Source organism: Phoca vitulina, unplaced genomic scaffold (assembly GCF_004348235.1).
Source record: "Phoca vitulina isolate PV1807 unplaced genomic scaffold, GSC_HSeal_1.0 scaffold98, whole genome shotgun sequence".
NCBI lineage: Eukaryota > Metazoa > Chordata > Mammalia > Carnivora > Phocidae > Phoca > Phoca vitulina.
Window position 1 is genome coordinate 1,580,609 of NW_022589801.1, and position 21,392 is coordinate 1,602,000.

General features: G+C 37.2%; 1 protein-coding gene across 1 annotated transcript in view; it reads left to right on the plus strand.

The window, feature by feature from the left end:
• Window positions 1–21,392, plus strand: part of VWA3B (von Willebrand factor A domain containing 3B) — a 213,728-nt gene that overhangs the window by 115,854 nt on the left and 76,482 nt on the right. The window contains exons 14-16 of the mRNA XM_032397359.1: window positions 172–354; window positions 8,334–8,464; window positions 11,031–11,188. Of these exons, the coding sequence (XP_032253250.1) occupies window positions 172–354; window positions 8,334–8,464; window positions 11,031–11,188 (472 nt within the window). The remainder of the gene's footprint in view (window positions 1–171; window positions 355–8,333; window positions 8,465–11,030; window positions 11,189–21,392) is intronic.

Here is a 21,392-nt window from a genome sequence, read left to right on the forward strand (position 1 = left end):
TTGAATTGAATTGACACCTTTCCAAGAAGCTATTCATCACTGTATAAGGAATTACTAGTTGAGGATCTCACTGTCTATAGCAAATACTAAGAATTTTCACATCTTATTTTTTCTTTCTCTTTCTCTCTCTTTCCATCTCCCTGTTTCCCCCCTCAAAATGTATCATTTCAGCCAACTGAAATGGTTATAGACCAAGTCAAAGTTTTTCAGAAAATTCCTATTTACACCATCTCCTTCAATTATAATGATGAGATTGCAAATGGATTTTTGAACGAGCTTGCTTCTTTGACTGGGGGAGAGTTCCATTTTTATAATTTTGGCTGTAAGGATCTGTGTCCTCCAGGGACTGTTCAGGTAAGAGCTTAATGAATTGAGAAGAGTGTGTTCATTTATTTGAGCATTACAGACTGGAGGCCAATGGATAATACCTTAGTTGAGAAAATTGCCATAAAGACAATTAAGTTGAGCAAATAAAATCCCCTAAGCATGTACTGCAAAATGTGGTCCAAGGACCACCTGAACTAAGGCATTTATGAAAATGCAGATTCCTGGGTCACACTTCAGAGCTGCTAAATTAGGCTCTAGGCATAGAGGCCCAGGAATCTTAATTAATATATTTTGTTTTTCTTCTAAGCTTTTTTTTTTTTTTTTTTTTTTTAAAGATTTTATTTATTTATTTGAGAGAGAGAGAATGAGAGAGAGCGAGTACATGAGAGGGGGGAGGGTCAGAGGGAGAAGCAGACTCCCCGCCGAGCAGGGAGCCCGATGCGGGACTCGATCCAGGGACTCCAGGATCATGACCTGAGCCGAAGGCAGTCGCTTAACCAACTGAGCCACCCAGACGCCCTCTTCTAAGCTTTTTATTATGGCAAGTTTCAAACATACACAAAAGTAAAAGAGTATGTGGACCCCCATCCCATGTACCCATCAGTCAGATTCAATAATTATCAACATTTTGCCAAATTTAGGAATCTGTATTTTTAACAAGCATCCCAGACGGTCCCTACTTGGAGTTTGTTAACCATTGCTGTTTACAGGCATTTGTGGGAAACTTAAGAAAAATTCAGATCCTAGGTGGTTGTCTCCTGACTTCTCACACTGTATAACCACGGGACCATCTGATAAAGCATTTTATTCTAATGGGCTGATGGGAGACGGTAAATAAAATTCTATTCTCCTGTCCTCTAATTTTGGCCTGAGGATATGCATTTCAAGATTGCCATTCTAGAGAATGTTTTTTGTCTTATTGTCTGCCCTGTGGAGTCACTTTAAATCCAGGACTAGCCAGAGTACCAATCAGTGCTTACATTTGAAGAAACCTACCAGAGTCTGGGGAATGAATCATCTTAAAGGATTGGAGGGAACAATGACTTCTCTGAGCCTACACAGGGAAGGGAATAGTGACCACCCCCATCAGCTAGACTGGAAAACCTCATAATCCAGTAGGCATTAGGTAGAGTATAAAGAAGGGTCCTGCCTCAAGAATATGCACAAGCAAATGCTGCTCCAGTTCTGCCTAGAAAATATTAAATGCAAGACCTGAAAGGATCAATCTATTTCCAAGGAACCTAATTGCATCCCCGAACAAACCCCAAGAATAATTATAAGAAAGCAAAAATATCCATTACCCAAAAAAGTAAAATTGACAATTTCTGACATCCAATCAAAGAGTACCAGGTATGTACAGAAGCAGGAAAATACAGGTCCATAATGAGGAGAAAAAGCAAACAGAAAAATTAAAACATATGCATAGCTGACTCCGATGTTAGTATTAGAACATTAAAACAGTTATTGTAGCTGTGTTTGATATGTTCAAAAAGAAAGAGACATGAAAGATACAAGTAAGACAAATAAAATTTTTAGAGATGATAACTACAATGTATGAGGTGAAAAATGCATGGAATGTGAGGAACAGCAGGTAAGACACTACAGAACAAAAAACTAGTAAACTGCAAGGCAGCAATAGAAACTACCCAAAATGTAACACAGAGAAGAAAGAGAATTAAAACAATAAACAAGCAAGCAAAACCCCAGAAAATAGGGCATAAGTGAACCGTGGAAAAATTCAAGTAACCTAATAAATGTATAATTGAAACAATAATGCCAGAAATTTTCCGAATTGGTTAGAAACTATAAACCCACAGATCCAAGAAACACAATGAATGCCAAGCACAAGAAACATGAAGAAAATCACACCAAGTCATATCAGAATTAAACTTCCTAGAAGTAATGACAAAGAGAAAATCTTAAATGGATAGGGTGAAAGAAGACAGATATGTACAGAGGAACACAGATAAGGATAACAGCATATTTCTCATCAGAAACAATGCACATGAAAAGACAGCGGAGTGATATTTTTAAAGTAGTGGAAAAAAAAAAAGCTAGTGTAGAATCTATACGCCGAAAATATCTTTCAAAAAGGAAAGTGGAATGAAGACCAAAGATACACAAAAACTGAAAGAATTCATCTCCAATAAACCTGCCATATAAGAAATATTAAAGGGAGTACTTTAGGCAGAAGAAAAATCATACCAGAATGGAAATACAGATCTACACTAAGGAATGAAAAGCAAAGGACAGCTTCATGGTAGCTGCATGGTAATTGCATGGGTAGATATGTAAGGCTTTTTTTCCCTTGTTACTTAAATCTAATTATAAGTTAAATTACTTGAGGGACTTCCAGTTCCAGCAATAATGGTGTAGTCCCATTCCTCCTGGGTCCTACATCTTAAGCTAAAAAAGACCTGGATAGAACAGAACAAATAAGCATAGGAATACTCTGAAAGGTGAAAAGAAGAAGGTAGAATTCCCGGGGACCTCAGAATTTAAGGAATGATATGGCAATAGGTCTTGGGGGATTTGTTAATGCCTTCCATATATCCCAGATAGGGCACTGCTGAACCCTCTAACCTGGAATCTCTAACAGGCACAGACCAAAAAAAAAAAAAAGAAAAAGAAAAGACCCAAGAAAAGCTTATTCTCCCTAACCAAAGGACTGGGAAGAAGGTGACCTAACAACAAAAAACCTTTTTTGTGATACCTGCCATAATCCAGCCATACAACAGTGGAAAAACTGTACCCCTTTCCCTGAGATTTGAGTGGAGCTGAACAGAGAGCTGATCTTCCATACTACCATGGAAGCAAGAGATGGTGCTCTGATCCCTCTGCCAGGTGGGTCAGCAGAACTGACCAGAGAGCTAATCTTCCATCCCTTACTGCCAGAGTAGTGTGAGTAGGGCTGAATGGAAAGTTGATTTTCCAAACCCCACTAGACAGAGTAGGTGGTGCTCTAAATCCCATGCTAGGATAGTATCAGAGGATTGAGAGGGAAGCTTATTGTCCATTCCCTCTCCAGTGGAAGTCAGCAGTGCTCTGATTCTCCCACCATGGAGTCCAGTGGCAAACTGGGCCTCTACCCCACCAGGCAGCTCTAAGACTTAACAAGGCAATGTGAGGTTGGTCTGGTCACTGCTGTGCTTCACCACAGCCCTCATCTCAGCAGGACTCAGCAAGGAGATGAACTTTCACAAACACTCAGCATCAGTGAAAATGAAAAAGGAAGTGCGAGTTAAAGATAGACAACACTCCACTTTCCCCCATCCCTGGTACCAGTGAGGGTTGATGTGGAGCTAAGCCTCCATTAACACCAAACAGAATGAAAATAAATGAAGTGTGAAAGGGGAGTAACCCCCACTGTGGTCCTCTCTGGGTGGAGAGCTGATCCTCCACCCCCATCCAGCATCAACAAGACCAAAGGAGGCAGTGCTATCTGGGGTTACTCAGTACTCTGACTCCCTACCCTTAGCATCTCTCTCTGTGAACAAAGTAGAGATTACTGGCCCACGTAAAGAGAACGAACTCCTAATTCTTGAACTCCTGACACTGTGGCAGCTTGCCTTGATGAAAATAACTGGAAAAAAAAAAATCACCAGATACACAGTTGTGCCCAAGTGAAAGTGAAATTTAGCTATGAGTCCCCAAACATATAAAAAGTGTGCTAGAAAAACAGGTTCACTGGGGTAGGTGGGCAGGACTAGCCAAAAAGACACAGCCACAAGTGGCCTAGTCTGGGAAGCCTCCTTTTCCCTACAGACCTGAGACTCTTCTCTGCACAGAGACAGAGTGTGTGGGAAGAACAGGCAAGAAGGACCCAGGCAGAGCAAGTGGTCCATTCCAGGAAAGCTCTCTTCCTGCAAGACAGGGGCCCTCCTATGCCACCCAGTGACACAGGACACCCAGGGGACAGCAGTAGAGGCACCAAGAAACACCTGGCAGTCTGACTAGGGGAAACTCCTTCTGCCTGCTCAAACAGCACCAGCAGAGACCAGTGGGAGTCCCAGCAACACCAGAGTAATAAAGAAGACCAAAGTATATCAAAAAGGCTCTGAAAATTAAACTGCCATTGGAGCAAGAGCCCACAAAAGTAGGACAAAGTCTCACATGCTAAATTTAAACAGGGTTACTGCAAGCTAAAATAAAAGTTTTAAAATAGGACCCAGAGTCTCATAACACAATATAGCCATAATGTTCAGGATACAGTAAAAAATCACTCATCATACCAAGAACCAGTAAAATCAGAACTTGAACGAGAAAAGACCATCACATGATCCCAACACTGAGACAGATGAATTAGATGTTGGAATTACCTGACCAAGATTTTAAAGAACCTATCATAAAAATGCTTCAGCAATCAATTACAAGTTATCCGGAGACAAATGAGCAAATAGAAAATCTCAGCAAAGGTGTAGAAGTTATAAAAATTTCCAAGTGAATGTTATAGAACTGAAAGCTATAATAGCAAGTAAACTCACTGCGTAGGCTCAATGGTGAGAGTGGAGATGACTTGATTTTATCAGTGAATTTGAGGTCAGACAATAGAATTCAGCCAATCTGAACAATGGAGAGAACATAGACTGAAAAACAAAAAACAAAAAAAACAGAACCATGGGAACCTACAGGACAATAATTAAAGATCCAGCATTAGTATCATTGGAGTTCCCCAGAGAGAAGAAAGAAAGGGGGGCTTAAAGACTACATGGAAGAATAACTGAAAACTCCTCAAATTTGGTGAAAGATAAAAACATACAGATTGAAGAAGCTGAGTAAACTCCAAAGAGGATAAACCCAAAGAAATCCAAGACCCATGCCAAGACCCATGCCAAGACACACCATGTTAAACATTTGAAAATCAAAGACAAAGTCTTAAAAACAGCCCAAAAGAAATGACATCAAATTGAGAGTGGATTTGACCAAGGAGGCCAGAAAAGAAGTGGCACAATATTTTTCAAGTGTGGGAAGAAAAGAACCATCGGCCACAAATTTATATTAGACAAAAATATCCTTCGGGAATGAAGAGGAAATAAAAATATTCTCAGACAAATAAAAATTAAAAGGATTTGTTGCTAGAAGCCCTACTCTTATATTGACTACAGGAAGTTCTTCAGGCAAAAGGAAATGATTAAATAAGAAATCTTGGAGCATCATGAAGGAAGGGAGAAAGAGCAAAAATATGGGTAGATGTAATAGAGTGTCCTTTTCCTCATGAAATCATATTCAATGATTGAAATAAAAATTATACCACTCTCTGATATTCAAGACAGTGATATTTAAAAGTAAAGAAGGTAAAGGGACCTAAGTGGAAGTGAGGTTTCCATATTTCCCTTGAAGTAGTAAAATGTTAATGCTAGTAGACTGTTGTAAGTCTCATACATATGCTGTCCATACCTAGAGAAGCCATTATGAAAACAATATAAAGAGATATACTCAAAAATATTACAAATAAACCAAGATAGAATTATTTAAAAAAAATTCAAGTAACCTGAAGGAAGGCAGGCAAAGAGAAACAGAGGAACAAGACCAATGAAACAAGTAGAAGACAAATAATAAAATAGTAAGTATTAACATGTCAATAATTACTTTAAATGTAAATGGTCTAATTACCCCAATCAAAAGACAGATATTGGCAGAGTGGATAAAAGAACATGACTGAATTATATGCTGCATACAAGAAACTCACATCGAGCACAATAACATAGGTAGGTTCAAAAGGAGAAAGACACACCAATAGAAATCTAGATTGGCTGTATTAATAACTAATAAAGTAAATATCATAGCAAATAAAATTTACATAATAAGATCAGTCCACGAGGAATATATAAAGGCCCTAAATGTGTGTGCACAAACCAATACAGTTTAAAAAAAATATATGAAGCAAAAATTGATAGAGCTAAAAGGAGAAATAGACAAATACAAAATTATACTTGGAGACCTCAACACTTCTCTCCCAGCAACTGACAGAAACTACTAGAAGCAAAATCAGCAAGGACAGAGAAGATCTAAACAGCACAGTCAGCCAACAAGATCTAATTGCCACAGATAAAATACTCCCCACCACAACAGCTGAATACAAATTTTTTTCTAGTGCTCATGGTATACTTATTAAGATAGGCTGTGCAATGGGCGATAAAACAGACCTCAGCTAATTTAAAAGCATTGACTACAATAGCTGAATTATGGAAATAGCCCAAATGTCCATCAACTGATGAATGGATAAAGAAGATGTGGTATATATATACAAAGGAATATAACTCAGCCATAAAAAAGAATTAAATCCTGCCATTTGCAATGACATGGATGGAGCTAAAGAGTATTATGCTAAGTGAAATAAGTCAGTCAGAGAAAGACAAATACCATATGATTTCACTCATATGTGGAATTTAAGAAAGAGAACAAATGAACAAAGGGGAAAAAAAGGAGAGGTAGGCAAACCAAGAAACAGACTCTTAACTATAGAGAACAAACCAGTGGTTACCAGAGGGAAGGTGGGTGAAATAGGGGATGGGGATTAAGGAGTGCACATGTTATGATGAGCACCAGCTGATGTATGGAAGTGCTGAATCACTATATTGTACACCTGAAACTAATATGGCGCTATATGTTAACTAACTGGAATTCAAATAAAAACAAAAAAATAAAAGCATTGAAATCATGGAGTTTGTTCTCTGACCATAATGGAATCAAATGAGAAATTAATATTAGAAAGACAGCATGAAAATGTCTAAACACGTGGAATTTAAACAACACAGTCCTTGATAATCCATAGGTCAAAGAGAAAGTCTCAAAGGAAATTAAAAATACTTAGAACCAAATGAAAACAAAAACACCATATATCAAACTAGTGGGATACAGCTAACAGTGTCAGGAGTGAAATTTGTAGCACTAAATGCTTAATGTTGAGAACAAGAAAAGTTATTGAATCAACAATCTGAGTTCTTACCCCAAGAAACTAGAACAAGAAGGGCAAAATAAACCCAAAGCAAGCAGAAGGAAGGAAACAATACAGATAAGAGTATGAATCAATAAAATTGAAAATAGGAAAACAATAGAGAAAATCAATGAGACGAAAAGCTGTTTCTTTGAAAAAAAGACTTACGAATTGATAACACATCTTGGAAGGCTGACAAAGACAAAAAAGGGCAGATACAAAGAACTAATATCAGGAATGAAATAGGGGATATCATATTAGATCTTACAGCCATCAAAAAGAATATAAAAGGAATACAATGAACAACTTTGCACTCATAAATTTGACAACTTAGGAAAAAATAGGCCACTTCCACACAAAACAAAAACTACCACAAATCAACCAAGATAGAATGCACAATGTGAATCACATTAAAATAAATATTTTTTCAAGAGAAGTGAAAGCAGATGTCCCTAAGACTTGTACACATATGTTCATAGCTTTGTTTATAATAGCTCAAGCGTGTCCCTCAACAGGTGACTAAGTTTTGGTATGCAATATACAATCTAATGCTACTCAGCAATAAAGATGAATGAACTCTTGATTCATGCTGCAACATGGGTGAATCTCAAAATAACTATATGAGTGAAGGAAACTGGACAAAGAATACATACTGTATGATCCCATTTATATAAAATTCGAGAAAATCAAAACTAATGTATAGTGACAGAAGGAAGATGAGTAGTTGCTTAGGAATGGGAGGAGGGGGTTTTGGGGTAGGGAGGATAGCAAATTTACAAGGGCACCTGAGGAGACTTTTGGGGGTGACGGATATGTCTGTTATCTTGATTGCAATGAAGATTTTACAGGTGTGAATGTCAAAACTATTCAAATGGTACACTTTACCTGCATTCGGTTTGTGTATGAATTATACTTCAATAAAGCTGTTTATTAAAATGGAATAATATGAGAACTACATGAAATTCTTTAGATTCTTCTTTTCCTGATACAGTTGGTTTTCTGTTATAAATGTTTGAAATATGAACTCTTTTATACAATTTCACAATGTATTTACTTGTCATTTTGGCAGAATGAAGATCTGACTCTTTTAATTAAGGAAATGGAGCAGGGACGAAGTGACCTGGAGAAGGTGCAAGACCTTTATTCAGAGTCCTTGATCATGGATTGGTGGTACAATGGAGAAAAGGAAGGGGACAATAAGTAAGCATGCCAAAGCCCCTGTTTTCCCCATCACTGGGGAAATTATCTGCTCAGATGCTCTGCTCGCTCTCCTTGACTCCTCTTCTTTCTGCGGTACTTTTGGGATTTCTCTTAGTGAAAAGAATCACATAGAATGATTATGTTAGAATTTTTTTAAGGAAGAAGTCATAATCTAATAATTTAATTATCTAATATATGGCTTAAGGAGGCCACATATTTACCTTTAAATATAAGTTCTGAAATCCTTGTGTGGCACTTAGAGCAGTGTTAACAGTTCATCTCCACCCAGTATGGATCGGCTCCCCAACCCCAGCCATGATAGAGCACAGCAGGAGTGCTGTGTAGTGCAGGAGATTTGACTCAGGGATCAGGAGGCCCAAGGGTCTGGACTTCGCTCTGTGTGATCTTGGCGAATCCCTGACTTCTCTCCACACCTGTCCATTGCTGTGAGTCTCGGTTTCCTCTTCTTTAAAATGGTGGCTGTGGTGGTAGGATTTGGGATAGATAATTTCTCAGGTCCTTTTCTACCCTATATTCTAATATGTCTCTAATTAGTAATTTTAAAACAAAAATCAGAACCACTCCAACACTCAGAAAGGGTGTCAAATCTTATTAAAACAATTTAACATTGTACAGATATTCAAATATCACAACTTCATATGAATACTCTATCAGGAGGATGTCTTTTTATTTAAAAGAGCGATAGCTAGTGGAAAGAAGTTAAAAATACATTTATCAATCAGGATTTCATCTTCATCAAAATTCACTGTCTTCCTGTTAGCAAATTAAGCATTAATATGGGTGGGGAGCAGGACATGAGCAATGGAATCAGTAAAAAGAGATAAATGCTATACTGGGCCATCTTAAAATAAGGTTTTACAGCATTATTTTTAAAGTATTGGAAAAGCTCAGATACATCTAAATTCAGAGAATTTGAACAAATAAACTAAAAGTCAAATAAATGGGCAGCATCTCAGTGTAAATTACCCTTTGTACCTTAACTGTATTCTTACCCTGTTTAATCAAACTAAAAATCTCAGGACAAAATGACTAGCTATTGTTTGGAAGTTGGCTTAGTCAGTTCACTGTATCTGCCATTGATTGAGTAGTGGGTGCATTCTTTTTTATATTTTTTATATATTTTTTTTAGGGGCTGGATAGGGCAGGTTCTGGAAGTCATTCAAAAAAGTGTTTTAATCCAGGCTTCCCACCATTACATACTGGGTAAATTTGGGCAAGTTACTTAAGCTCGTGGAGCTTCAGTTTCCTTATCTACAACATGGGAATAATGGTAGTCATAGGGTTGTTGGGGAGATTAAATGAGGATATGCCTGTCATATAATAAGAGCTCCTAAATTAACATAAGGGAAAGAATAAAACTCAGTGCCTCATTCTACAGGTAGCGTGCTTCTCTCCTTCCTTAGAACATTAGGAAAAGTTAATTCACTGACTTAGCTACAGTCAAAACCAAATTGCTTTGTTCTAGCTTTCTACCAGGTGAAAAAATGTTTCAGCCTCCAAATCTCCTTTCCTTTCCTTCTTTTTTCAAACGTTTGTGGAGTACAGACCATGTGCCAGGCGAACTGGGATGCACAGATGAATATAAACCCAGTCCCTTCCATCACAAGATGCACAGTGTGGTGGGGGATACAGACATACATGATTATGCAACACTGGGGGTGGTCTATGAAGTAGGCATTCAGGTGGAGGGTGAAGGAGGGAGGCCATGCTTTACAGTGTTGGAGCAGGAGATTGTTCTGGAAACTTTCCTTTCTGTGGCTGCTACATTCAGAGCTTCAGAAAAGATGTGTATGGGAAAATTATCAGGCATTTCTAGGGTCCCTCCTGGCCCTAGATCTTCACCAGAGTGGTTTCCTGTGATCTGGTACTGGCACAGGGGGTCCAAGGCAAGGATTTCCCTTCGCTGGCTTTTATAAGAGCTAGCTGTTTAACACTTTGGTTAGAGAAAGGGGTTTCCGTAAGCCTTTCTGGTTTACAACTGGCTCTCCTTCCTGTTAATTCCTACATCAGTCCCATAGAGTCAGTGAACACCTGAATTTCCCGAAGTTTATAGAGGAGGTAAATGATGAAGTTCAGAGAGGGCTGAGGGACTTCACCAAGTCCCACAGCCAGGAAGGAACAGAGCTGTGATGTGAGCCATATCTAATGACTCCACATCTGGGCCCCTGTTCACTCTTCTGCTTTGGGTGGGGAAAAAGATTCTTTTTTTTTTTTTTTTAAAGATTTTATTTATTCATGAGAGACAGAGAGAGGCAGAGGGAGAAGCAGGCTCCCCAAGGAGGAGGGAGCCCGATGCGGGACTCAATCCCAGGACCCTGGGATCATGACCTAAGCTGAAGGCTGACGCTTAACCATCTGAGCCACCCAGGTGCCCTGGAAAAAGATCATTCTTAAATTAACCAAACGAGGGGAGGCTTCCTCCTTTAGTTTGTAGCATTCAACATGATTTTATTGATCTAACTCTGCCTTCTTGATGGAAATTTTGTGTTTTCCCCCTCCTTTTATTCTTTTTTTTTTTTGTCTATTTTTTTTTGTCTAAAAGCAGGCATCAAAAAGAAATCAGTTCTATGGTTTCAACCCCAGAAAAATATGCAAAACCTCATTCTGATGTCGAGTCAACACCAATGTCATCCCTAAATATGTTGTACTTACCAGAGGATCTTTCAAATCAAAAGATTCAGAAAAAGAAAGTCCTTCACGCAGGTATCAGTGAACAACATGGTTTGATTCTCATTACTGGTTTTCCTTCAATGCAACAAGGTAGAATAAAACTAAATCCACATAATATTTTAAAAGGAACCTAAACTTCTGGGGTTTTTGGTTTTGTTTTTGCTTTATTGACATATAATCAACAAGAACATTACATTGGTTTTAGTAGTATAACATAATGACTTGATATTTGTATATATTGACACATGATCACCACAGTAAGTCTAGTTATCATCTGTCACCACACATAGTTACAAAAACATTTTTTTCTTATGATGAAGACTTTTAAGATCTATGCTCTTAGCAATTTTCAAATATGCAATAAAGTATTAACTAGTCATCATGCTGTACATTACATCCCCATGACTTTATTTATTTTATAACTGGAGGTTTGTATCTTTAGACCCCCATTACCCATTTTGCCCACTTCCCCATCCCCCACCTCTAACAACAGTCAGTCTGCTCTTTGTATCTATGAGCTTGGTTTGTTTTTTGGTGTTTGTTTTTTGGTGGGTTTTTGTTTTTAGATTCCACATATAAGTGAAATCATTTACTATTTGACTTTCTCTGTCTGACTTATTTCACTTAGCATAATGCGCTCACAGTCCATCCATCCATGTTGTGACAAATGGCAAGATCTCTTCCTTTTTATGGCTGAATCATATTCGTGTGAGCGCGCGCGCGTGTGTGCATAATGTTTATATATTACATCTTCTTTATCCATTCACCCATTGATGGACACTTAGGTTGCTTCCATATCTTTGCTATTGTACATAATGCTGCAGTGAGCATGGGGGTGCATATATCTTTTTGAGTTAGTGTTTTTGTTTTCCTTTTTTTTTTTAAGATTTTATTTATTTTTTTGACAGAGAGAGACACAGTGGGAGAAGGAACACAAGCAGGGGGAGTGGGAGAGGGAGAAGCAGGCTTCCCGCAGAGTAGGGAGCCTGATGCGGGGCTCGATCCCAGGACCCTGGGATCACGACCTGAGCCGAAGGCAGATGCTTAACGACTGAGCCACTGAGGCTCAGTGTTTTTTTTTTCCCTTTGGCTAAATATCCAGAAGTAAAATTGCTGAATCATATGGTCATTCTAATATTTTGAGGAACCTCTATACTATTTTCCATAGTGCCTGCACCAATTTACATTCCCACCAGCAGTGCACAAGGGTTCCCTTTTCTCCACATCTTCACCAATATTTGTTGTCTTTTTGATTCTAGCCATTCTAGAAGTGAAGTGATGTCTTTTTGTGGTTTTGATTTGCATTTCCCTGATGATTAGTGATGTTGAGCATCTTTTCATGTGTCGGCCATCTGTATGTCTTCTTTGGCAAAATGTCTATTCGGGTTCTCTACTCATTTATTAATTGAATTATTTGGGGTTTTTTGGTGTTGAGTTATATGAGTTCTTCATATTTTTTTTACTAACCCCTTATCAAATATATCATTTGAAAATATCTTCTCCTATTCAGTAGATTACCTTTTCATTTTGTTCATGGTTTCCTTGCTTGTGCAGAGTTTTTTATTTTGATGTAGTCCCGATAGTTTAATTTTGCTTTTGTTTCCCTTGCCAGAGGAGATATATCTAAAAAAAAAAGTCTCTGTGGCTGATGTCAAAGAAATTACTGCCTGTGTTTTCTTCCAGGAATTTTATGGCTTCAGGTCTCACGTTTAGGTCTGTAATCCATTTTTTGAGTTTATGTCTGTGTATGGTGTGAGAAAGTTGACCAGTTTCATTCTCTTGCATGTAGCTGTCCAGTTTTCCTGGCATCATTTGTCAAAGAGACTTTTTCCCACTCTCTTCTTGCCTCCTGTGTCATAGATTAATTGACCATAAAAGTGTGGGTTTTCTCTGGACTCTCTATTCTGTTCCATTGATTTGGTGTCTGTTTTTGTGCCAGTAGCATACTTTTATGTATAGCTTTGTAGTATGTCTTGAAATTTGGGATTGTGATACCTCCAGCTTTGTTGTTCTTTTTCAAGATTGCTTTGGCTATTTAGGGCCTTTGGTGGTTCCTTACAAATGCCAGTATTATTTTTTCTCTGAGAAAAATATTGTTGGTATTTTGATAGGGATTACATTAAATCTGTGAATTGCTTTGGGTAGTATGGACACTTTAACAATATTTATTCTTCCAATCCGTGAGCAGGGACTATTTTACCATTTGTGTCATCTTCAATTTCTTTTTATCCGTGTTTTATAGTTTTCAGAGTACAGGTCTTTCACTTCCATGATGATAAGTTTATTCTTAGGTATTTTATTCTTTTTGGTGTAGGTGTAAATGGGATTGTTTTCTTAATTTCTCTTTTGGCTACTTCATTATCAGTGTATTGAAATGCAAGAAATTTCTCTGTATTAATTTTGTATCCTGCAACTTTACTGAATTCACTTATCAGTTCTAGTAGTTTTTTGGTGGAGTTCTTTGGGTTTTCTATGTATAGTATCATGTCATCTGCAAATAGTGAACATTTCACATCTTTACCAATTTGAATGCCTTTTATTTCTTTATCTTATCTAATTGCTGTGGCTAGGACTTCCAGTACTATGTTGAATAAAAGTGGTGAGATTGGACATCCTTGTCTTGTTCCTGATCTTAGAGGAAAAGTTCTTAATTTTTCACCATTGAGTATGGTGTTAGCTGTGGTTTTTTCATATATGGCTTTTATTATGTTGAGGTATGTTCCCTCTAACCCTACTTTGTTGAGAGTTTTTATCATGAATGGAATATTTATCATTTGTGCTTTGTCAAATGTTTTTTCTGCATCTATTGAGATGATTCATATGGTTTTTATCCTTTCTCTTGTTAATGTGATGTATCACATTGATTTGTGAATATTGGAACACCTTGCATCCTGGGAATAAATCTTGCTTGATTGTGGTGAATGATTTTTTTTAATGTTTTGTTTAATTCTGTTTGCTAATATTTTGTTGAGGGTTTTTGCATCTATGTTCATCAGAGATATTGACCTGTGGTTTTCTTTTTTTGTAGTGTCTTTATCCAGTTTTGGTATCAGAGTAATGCTGGCCTTGTAGAATGAATTTGGAAGCTTTCCTTCCTCTTCTATTTTTTGGAATGGTTTGAATAGGTATAACTTCTCTTTAAATATTTGGTAGAATTCACCTATAAGCCATCTGGTCCAGAACTTTTATTTGTTGGGAGCTTTTGATTACTGATTCAGTTTCATTGATAGTAATTGATCTGTTCAAATTTTCTATTTCTTCCTGATTCAGTTTTGGAAGGTTATATGTTTCTGGAAATGTATCCATTTCTTCTAGGTTGTCCAATTTGTTGGCATGTAATTTTTCATAATATTCTCTTATAGTTCTTTGTATTTTTGAGGTGTTGGTTGTTATTTCTTTTCCTTCAGTTTCTGCTTTTATTTATTTGAGTTCTCTTCCATTTTTTTTATGAGTTTAGCTAAAGGTTTATCAATTTTGTTGATCTTTTCAAAGAACCAGCTCCTGGTTTTATATTGATCTGTTCTATTTTTGGTTTGTATTTCATTTATTTGTGCTCTAATCTTTATTATTTCCTTCCTTCTACTGGCTTTGGCTTTGTTTGTTCTCCTCTTTCCAGCTCCTTTAGTCATATAGTTAGGTTGGGTTGTTGTGTGTGTATTTTTTGTTTTGTTTTGTTTTGTTTTGTATAAAGTGTAAGTTGTACATTTTTTTTTGTATAAAGCATGAGTTTTACATTAAGATTTTTTTTTCCTATAGGCGTTGCTCCAGCACCATTTGTTGAAAAGGCTATACTTACACTTACTCCATTGAATTAATTTTGTATCTTTGCCAAAATTCAGCTGGATATATCTGTGTGGGTTAAATCTGGGTTTTATACTTCTGTTCCATTGATCTTTGTATCTGTCTCTCCACCTATACCACAATATCTTGATTAATGTTCTACATGCCTTATTATCAAGTGCCATGATTCCTCCAACTTTATTTTTCTTTTGCAAAAATATTTTAGCTATTTTGGGGGGCCTGAAATTTTGTTTAAATTTTAGAATGTGGTTATTTATTTAAAGAAAACCTTGCTAGGATTTTGCCAGGAATTGCATTGAATCTATAGATTGATTTGGAGACAACTCACATCTTTATGATATCGATTCATCTAGTCTGTGAACACAACTCATGAATATGACTACATATTTAGGTCTTCTTTGATGTCTTACGGCAGCATTTTGTAATTTCCAGCTTAGAGATCCTGTACATGTTTTATTAAGTATATACAATTATTTCATTGTATTTGGAGTGATTGTAAATGGTATTTGTTTTCTAATATAGGTTTCCATATGTTCATTAGTTCATCATGTTCATTAGTCTGTCAAAATGCAATTGATTTTGTGTGTTGATCCTGTAACTGGCAACTTTACCGAACTCAATAGTTCTAGGAATTGTGTGTGTGTGTGTGTTTGTGTGTGATATATGCTTGTGGATTTCTTGCCATTTTCTGCATAGACAATATGTCATCTACAAATAGGGACAGTTTTATCTTCCTTTCCAATCTCTCTGGCTTTATTTCTTTTTCTTGCCTTGTTCCAGAAGTTAGAACTTCTAGGACTATGTTGAATAAGAGTGATAAGAGTGGGCATTCTGGCCTTTTCCCCAGTCTTAGGGGAAAAGATATTCAGTCTTTCACTATTGTGAATGATATTAACTGTAGATATTCTTTATCTGTAGATATTCATTCTGTAGATATTCTTTATCAAGTTAAGGATGTTCCCCTCACTTTTAATTTTCTGAGAGTTTTTATCATGGATTGGTGCTGAATTTTATCAAATGCTTTTGCTGCATCAATTGATACATGATTTTTCTTCTTTAGTCTATTGATATGTGGATTACTGATTGATTTTCAAATGTTAATCAACCTTGTATGTCTGGAATATTTTCCACTTCCATATTTTCTCCACGAATAACTCTTTTAGTACCTTGCTGGATGTGGTTTGCTAATACTCCATTGTGGGTTTTTATATCGTTTAAGTACATGAAGGATATTGGTCTATAGTTTTTCTTAGTTCTTTTTTCCACATTCTTAATTTTTTTTATTTTTTATTATTTTTAAAAAATATTTTATTTATTTATCTGACAGAGGCAGAGATAGTGAGAGCAGGAACACAAACACGGGGAGTGGGAGAGGGAGAAGCAGACTTCCTGCCGAGCAGGGAGCCTGATGTGCAACTTGATCCACAGACCCTGGGATCATGACCTGAGTCGAAGGGAGGTGCTTAACATCACTGAGCCACCCAGGTGCCCATTTCCACATTTTTTAAATTGATGTGTCGTTGATATATAATACCATATTAGCTTTAGGTGTACACCATAGTGATTTCACATTTATATACATCACAAAGTCACCATCACAAAGTGACCACAATAAATCTAGCTATTATCTCACCATATGAAGTTGTGACTTATTAGTAACCATATTCCCTATGCTACACATTGTATCACCTGTCTTATTTATTCTATAACTGGAAGTTTATACCTTTTAATCCTCTTCCCTTATTCCCTTCTTTCCCTACACCCTTCCCCTCTAGCAACCATCAGATTGTTCTCTGTATTTATGAGTCTGTTTCTATCGTTTTGTTTGTTTTTCTTTTTCATCATAGTTATTTAAATTTTTTTTAAATTTGAGTACAGTTGACACATAATAGTACATTAGTTTCAAGTGAACAACATAGTGATTCAATTCTTAACACGGTTTTTGTCTGGTTTTGGTATCAAGTTAATACTATCCTCCTCAAGGGATGGGGTGGCTGGGTGATGAACATTGGGGAGGATATGTGCTATGGTGAGTGCTGTGAATTTTGTACGACTGATGAATCACAGACCTGTACCCCTGAAACAAATAATACATTATATGTTAATAAAAAAATTAAAAAAAATACTATCCTCCTCAAATGAGTTGAGAAGTTGTCCCTCCTCTTTTGTTCTTGGAATAAATTGGTATAATTCTTTTTTGAATATTTGGTAAAGTTATCATGGAGCCATTTGGGCCTGGAGATTTTTCCCCAGGGCTTCTTTATTAAGAACTCAATTTTAAAAGATGGTTTTAGGGCTATTAATGTTTATTTTATCTTGGTTGAATTTTGGCAGTTGGTAGTTTTTAAGGAAGTGGTCTATTTTCCTAAGTTGTCAAATCTCTCAGTGCAAAGTTATTTATTGTATTCCTTTATTACCTTTTTTTAAAAAAAATTTTATTGTTATGTTAATCACCATATATTACATCATTAGTTTTTGATGTAGTGTTCCATGATTCATTGTTTGTGTATAACACCCAGTACTCCATGCAGAACGTGCCCTCTTTAATACCCATCACCAGGCTAACCCATCCCCCCACCCCCCTCCCCTCTAAAACCTTCAGTTTGTTTCTCAGAGTCCATCATCTGTCATGGTTCCTCTCCCCCTCCGATTTCCCCCCCTTCATTCTTCCCCTCCCGCTATCTTCTTTTTTTTTTTGGATTTTTTTTAATTATGTTATGTTAATCACCATACATTACATCATTAGTTTTTGATGTAGTGTTCCATGATTCATTGTTTGCATATAACACCCAGTGCTCCATGCAGAACGTGCCCTCTTTAATACCCATCACCAGGCTATCCCATCCTCCCACCCCCCTCCACTCTAGAACCCTCAGTTTTTCAGAGTCCATAGTCTCTCATGGTTCATCTCCCCCTCCGATTCCCCCCTTCATTCTTCCCCTCCTGCTATCTTCTTCTTCTTTTTTTTAACATATAATGTATTATTTGCTTCAGAGGTACAGATCTGTGATTCAACAGTCTTGCACACTTCACAGTGCTCACCATAGCACATACCCTCCCCAATGTCTATCACCCAGCCATCCCATCCCTCCCAGCCCCAACCACTCCAGCAACCCTCAGCCTGTTTCCTGAGATTAAGAATTCCTCATATCAGTGAGGTCATATGATACATGTCTTTCTCTGATTGACTTATTTCGCTCAGCATAATACCCTCCAGTTCCATCCATGTTGTTGTAAATGACAAGATTTCATTCTTTTTGATGGCTGCATAATATTCCATTATATATATATATATATATATATATATATATATATATATATATACACCACATCTTCTTTATCCATTCATCTGTCGATGGACATCTTGGCTCTTTCCACAGTTTGGCTATTGTGGACATTGCTGCTATAAACATCGGGGTGCACGTACCCCTTCAGATCTCTACATTTGTATCTTTGGGGTAAATACCCAGTAGTGCAATTGCTGGGTCGTATGGTAGCTCTATTTTCAACTTTTTGAAGAACCTCCATACTGTTTTCCAGAGTGGCTGCACCAGCTTGCATTCCCACCAACAGTGTAGGAGGGTTCCCCTTTCTCTGCATCCCTGCCAACATCTGTCATTTCCTGACTTGTTAATTTTAGCCATTCTGACTGGTGTGAGGTGATATCTCATTGGGGTTTTGATTTGGATTTCCCTGATGTCAAGCAATGTTGAGCACTTTTTCATATGTCTGTTGGCCATTTGGATGTCTTCTTTGGAAAAATGTCTGTTTGTGTCTTCTGCCCGTTTCTTGATTGGATCATTTGTTCTCTGGGTGTTGAGTTTGAGAAGTTCTTTATAGATTTTGGTTACTAGCCCTTTATCTGATATGTCATTTGCAAATATCTTCTCCCATTCTGTTGGTTGTCTTTTGGTTTTGTTGACTGTTTCCTTTGCTGTGCAAAAGCTTTTTATCTTGATGAGGTCCCAGTGGTTCATTTTTGCCCTTGCTTCCCTTGCCTTTGGTGATGTTTATAGGAAGAAGTTGCTGCGGCTGAGGTCGAAGAGGTTGCTGCCTGTGTTCTCCTTTAGGATTTTGATGGACTCCTGTCTCTCACATTTATGTCTTTCAACCATCTTGAGTCTATTCTTGTGTGTGGTGTAAGGAAATGGTCCAGTTTCATTCTTCTGCATGTGGCTGTCCAATTTTCCCAACACCATTTGTTGAAGAGACTGTCTTTTTTCCACTGGACATTCTTTCCTGCTTTATCAAAGATTAGTTGACCATAGAGTTGAAGGTCCATTTCTGGGCTCTCTGTTCTGTTCCATTGATCTATGTGTCTGTTTTTGTGCCAGTACCATACTGTCTTGATGATGACAGCTTTGTAATAGAGCTTGAAGTCCGGAATTGTGATGCTGCCAGCTTTGCTTTTCTTTTTCAACATTCCTCTGGTTATTCGAGGTCTTTTCTGCTTCCATACAAATTTTAGGATTATTTGTTCCATTTCTTTGAAAAAAGTTGATGGTATTTTGATGGGGATTGCATTGAATTTGTAGATTGCTCTAGGTAGCATTGACATCTTCACAATATTTGTTCTTCCAATCCATGAGCATGGAATGTTTTTCCATTTCTTTGTGTCTTCCTCAATTTCTTTCATGAGTATTTTATAGTTTTCTGAGTACAGATTCTTTGCCTCTTTGGTTAGATTTATTCCTAGGTATCTTATGGTTTTGGGTGCAATTGTAAATGGGATTGACTCCTTAATTTCTCTTTCTTCTGTCTTGTTGTTGGTGTATAGGAATGCCACTGATTTCTGTGCATTGATTTTATATCCTGCCACTTTACTGAATTCCTATATGAGTTCTAGCAGTTTTGGGGTGGAGTCTTTCGGGTTTTCCACATAAGGTATCATATCATCTGCAAACTGAGAGTTTGACATCTTCTTTGCCAATTTGGATGCCTTTTATTTCTTTTTGTTGTCTGATTGCTGTGGCTAGGACTTCTAATACTATGTTGAATAGCAGTGGTGATAATGGACATCCCTGTTATGTTCCTGACCTTGGGGGGAAAGCTCTCAGTTTTTCCCCATTGAGAATGATATTCGCTGTGGGTTTTTCATAGATGGCTTTTATGATATTGAGGTATGTACCCTCTATGCCTACACTCTGAAGAGTTTTGATCAAGAAAGGATGCTGTACTTTGTCCAATGCTTTTTCTGCATCTATTGAGAGGATCACATGGCTCTTGTTCTTTCTTTTATTAATTTACTGTATCACATTGATTGATTTGTGGATGTTGAACCAACCTTGCAGCCCAGGGATAAATCCCACTTGGTCGTGGTGAATAATCCTTTTAATGTACTGTTGAATCCTATTGGTTAGTATTTTGGTGAGAATTTTTGCATCCGTGTTCATCAAGGATATTGGTCTGTAATTATCCTTTTTGATGGGGTCTTTGTCTGGTTTTGGGATCAAGGTAATGGTGGCTTCATAAAATGAGTTTGGAAGTTTACCTTCCATTTCTATTTTTTGGAACAGTTTCAGAAGAATAGGAATTAATTCTTTAAATGTTTGGTAGAATTCCCCTGGGAAGCCATCTGGCCCTGGGCTTTTGTTTGTTGGGAGATTTTTGATGACTGCTTCAATTTCCTTAGTGGTTATAGGTCTGTTCAGGTTTTCTATTTCTTCCTGGCTCAGTTTTGGTAGTTGATACATCTCTAGGAATGCATCCATTTCTTGCAGATTATCTGATTTGCTGGCATATAGTTGCTCATAATATGTTCTTATAATTGTTTGTATTTCTTTGGTGTTGGTTGTGATCTCTCCTCTTTCATGATTTTGTTGATTTGGATCATTTCTTTTTTCTTTTTGCTAAGTCTGGCCAGGGGTTTATCAATCTTGTTAATTCTTTCAAAGAATCAGCTCCTTGTTTTGTCGATCTGTTCTACTGTTTTTTTGGTTTCTATTTCATTGATTTCTGCTCTGATCTTTATTATTTCTCTTCTCCTGCTGGGTTTAGGCTTTATTTGCTGTTCTCTCTCCAGCTCCTTTAGGTGTAGTGTTAGGTTGTGTATTTGAGACCTTTCTTGTTTCTTGAGAAAGGCTTGTATTGCTATATACTTTCCTCTTAGGACTGCCTTTGCTGTATCCCAAAGATTTTGAACAGTTGTGTTTTCATTTTCATTTGTTTCCATGAGTTTTTTTAATTCTTCTTTAATTTCCTGGTTGACCCATTCATTCTTTAGTAGGATGCTCTTTAGCCTCCATGTATTTGAGTTCTTTCTGACTTTCCTCTTGTGATTGAGTTCTACTTTCAAAGCATTGTGGTCTGAAAATATGCAGGGAATGATCCCAATCTTTTGGTACCGGTTGAGACCTGATTTATGACCTAGGATGTGATCTATTCTGGAGAGTGTTCCATGGGCACTAGAGAAGAATGTGTATTCTGTTGCTTTGGG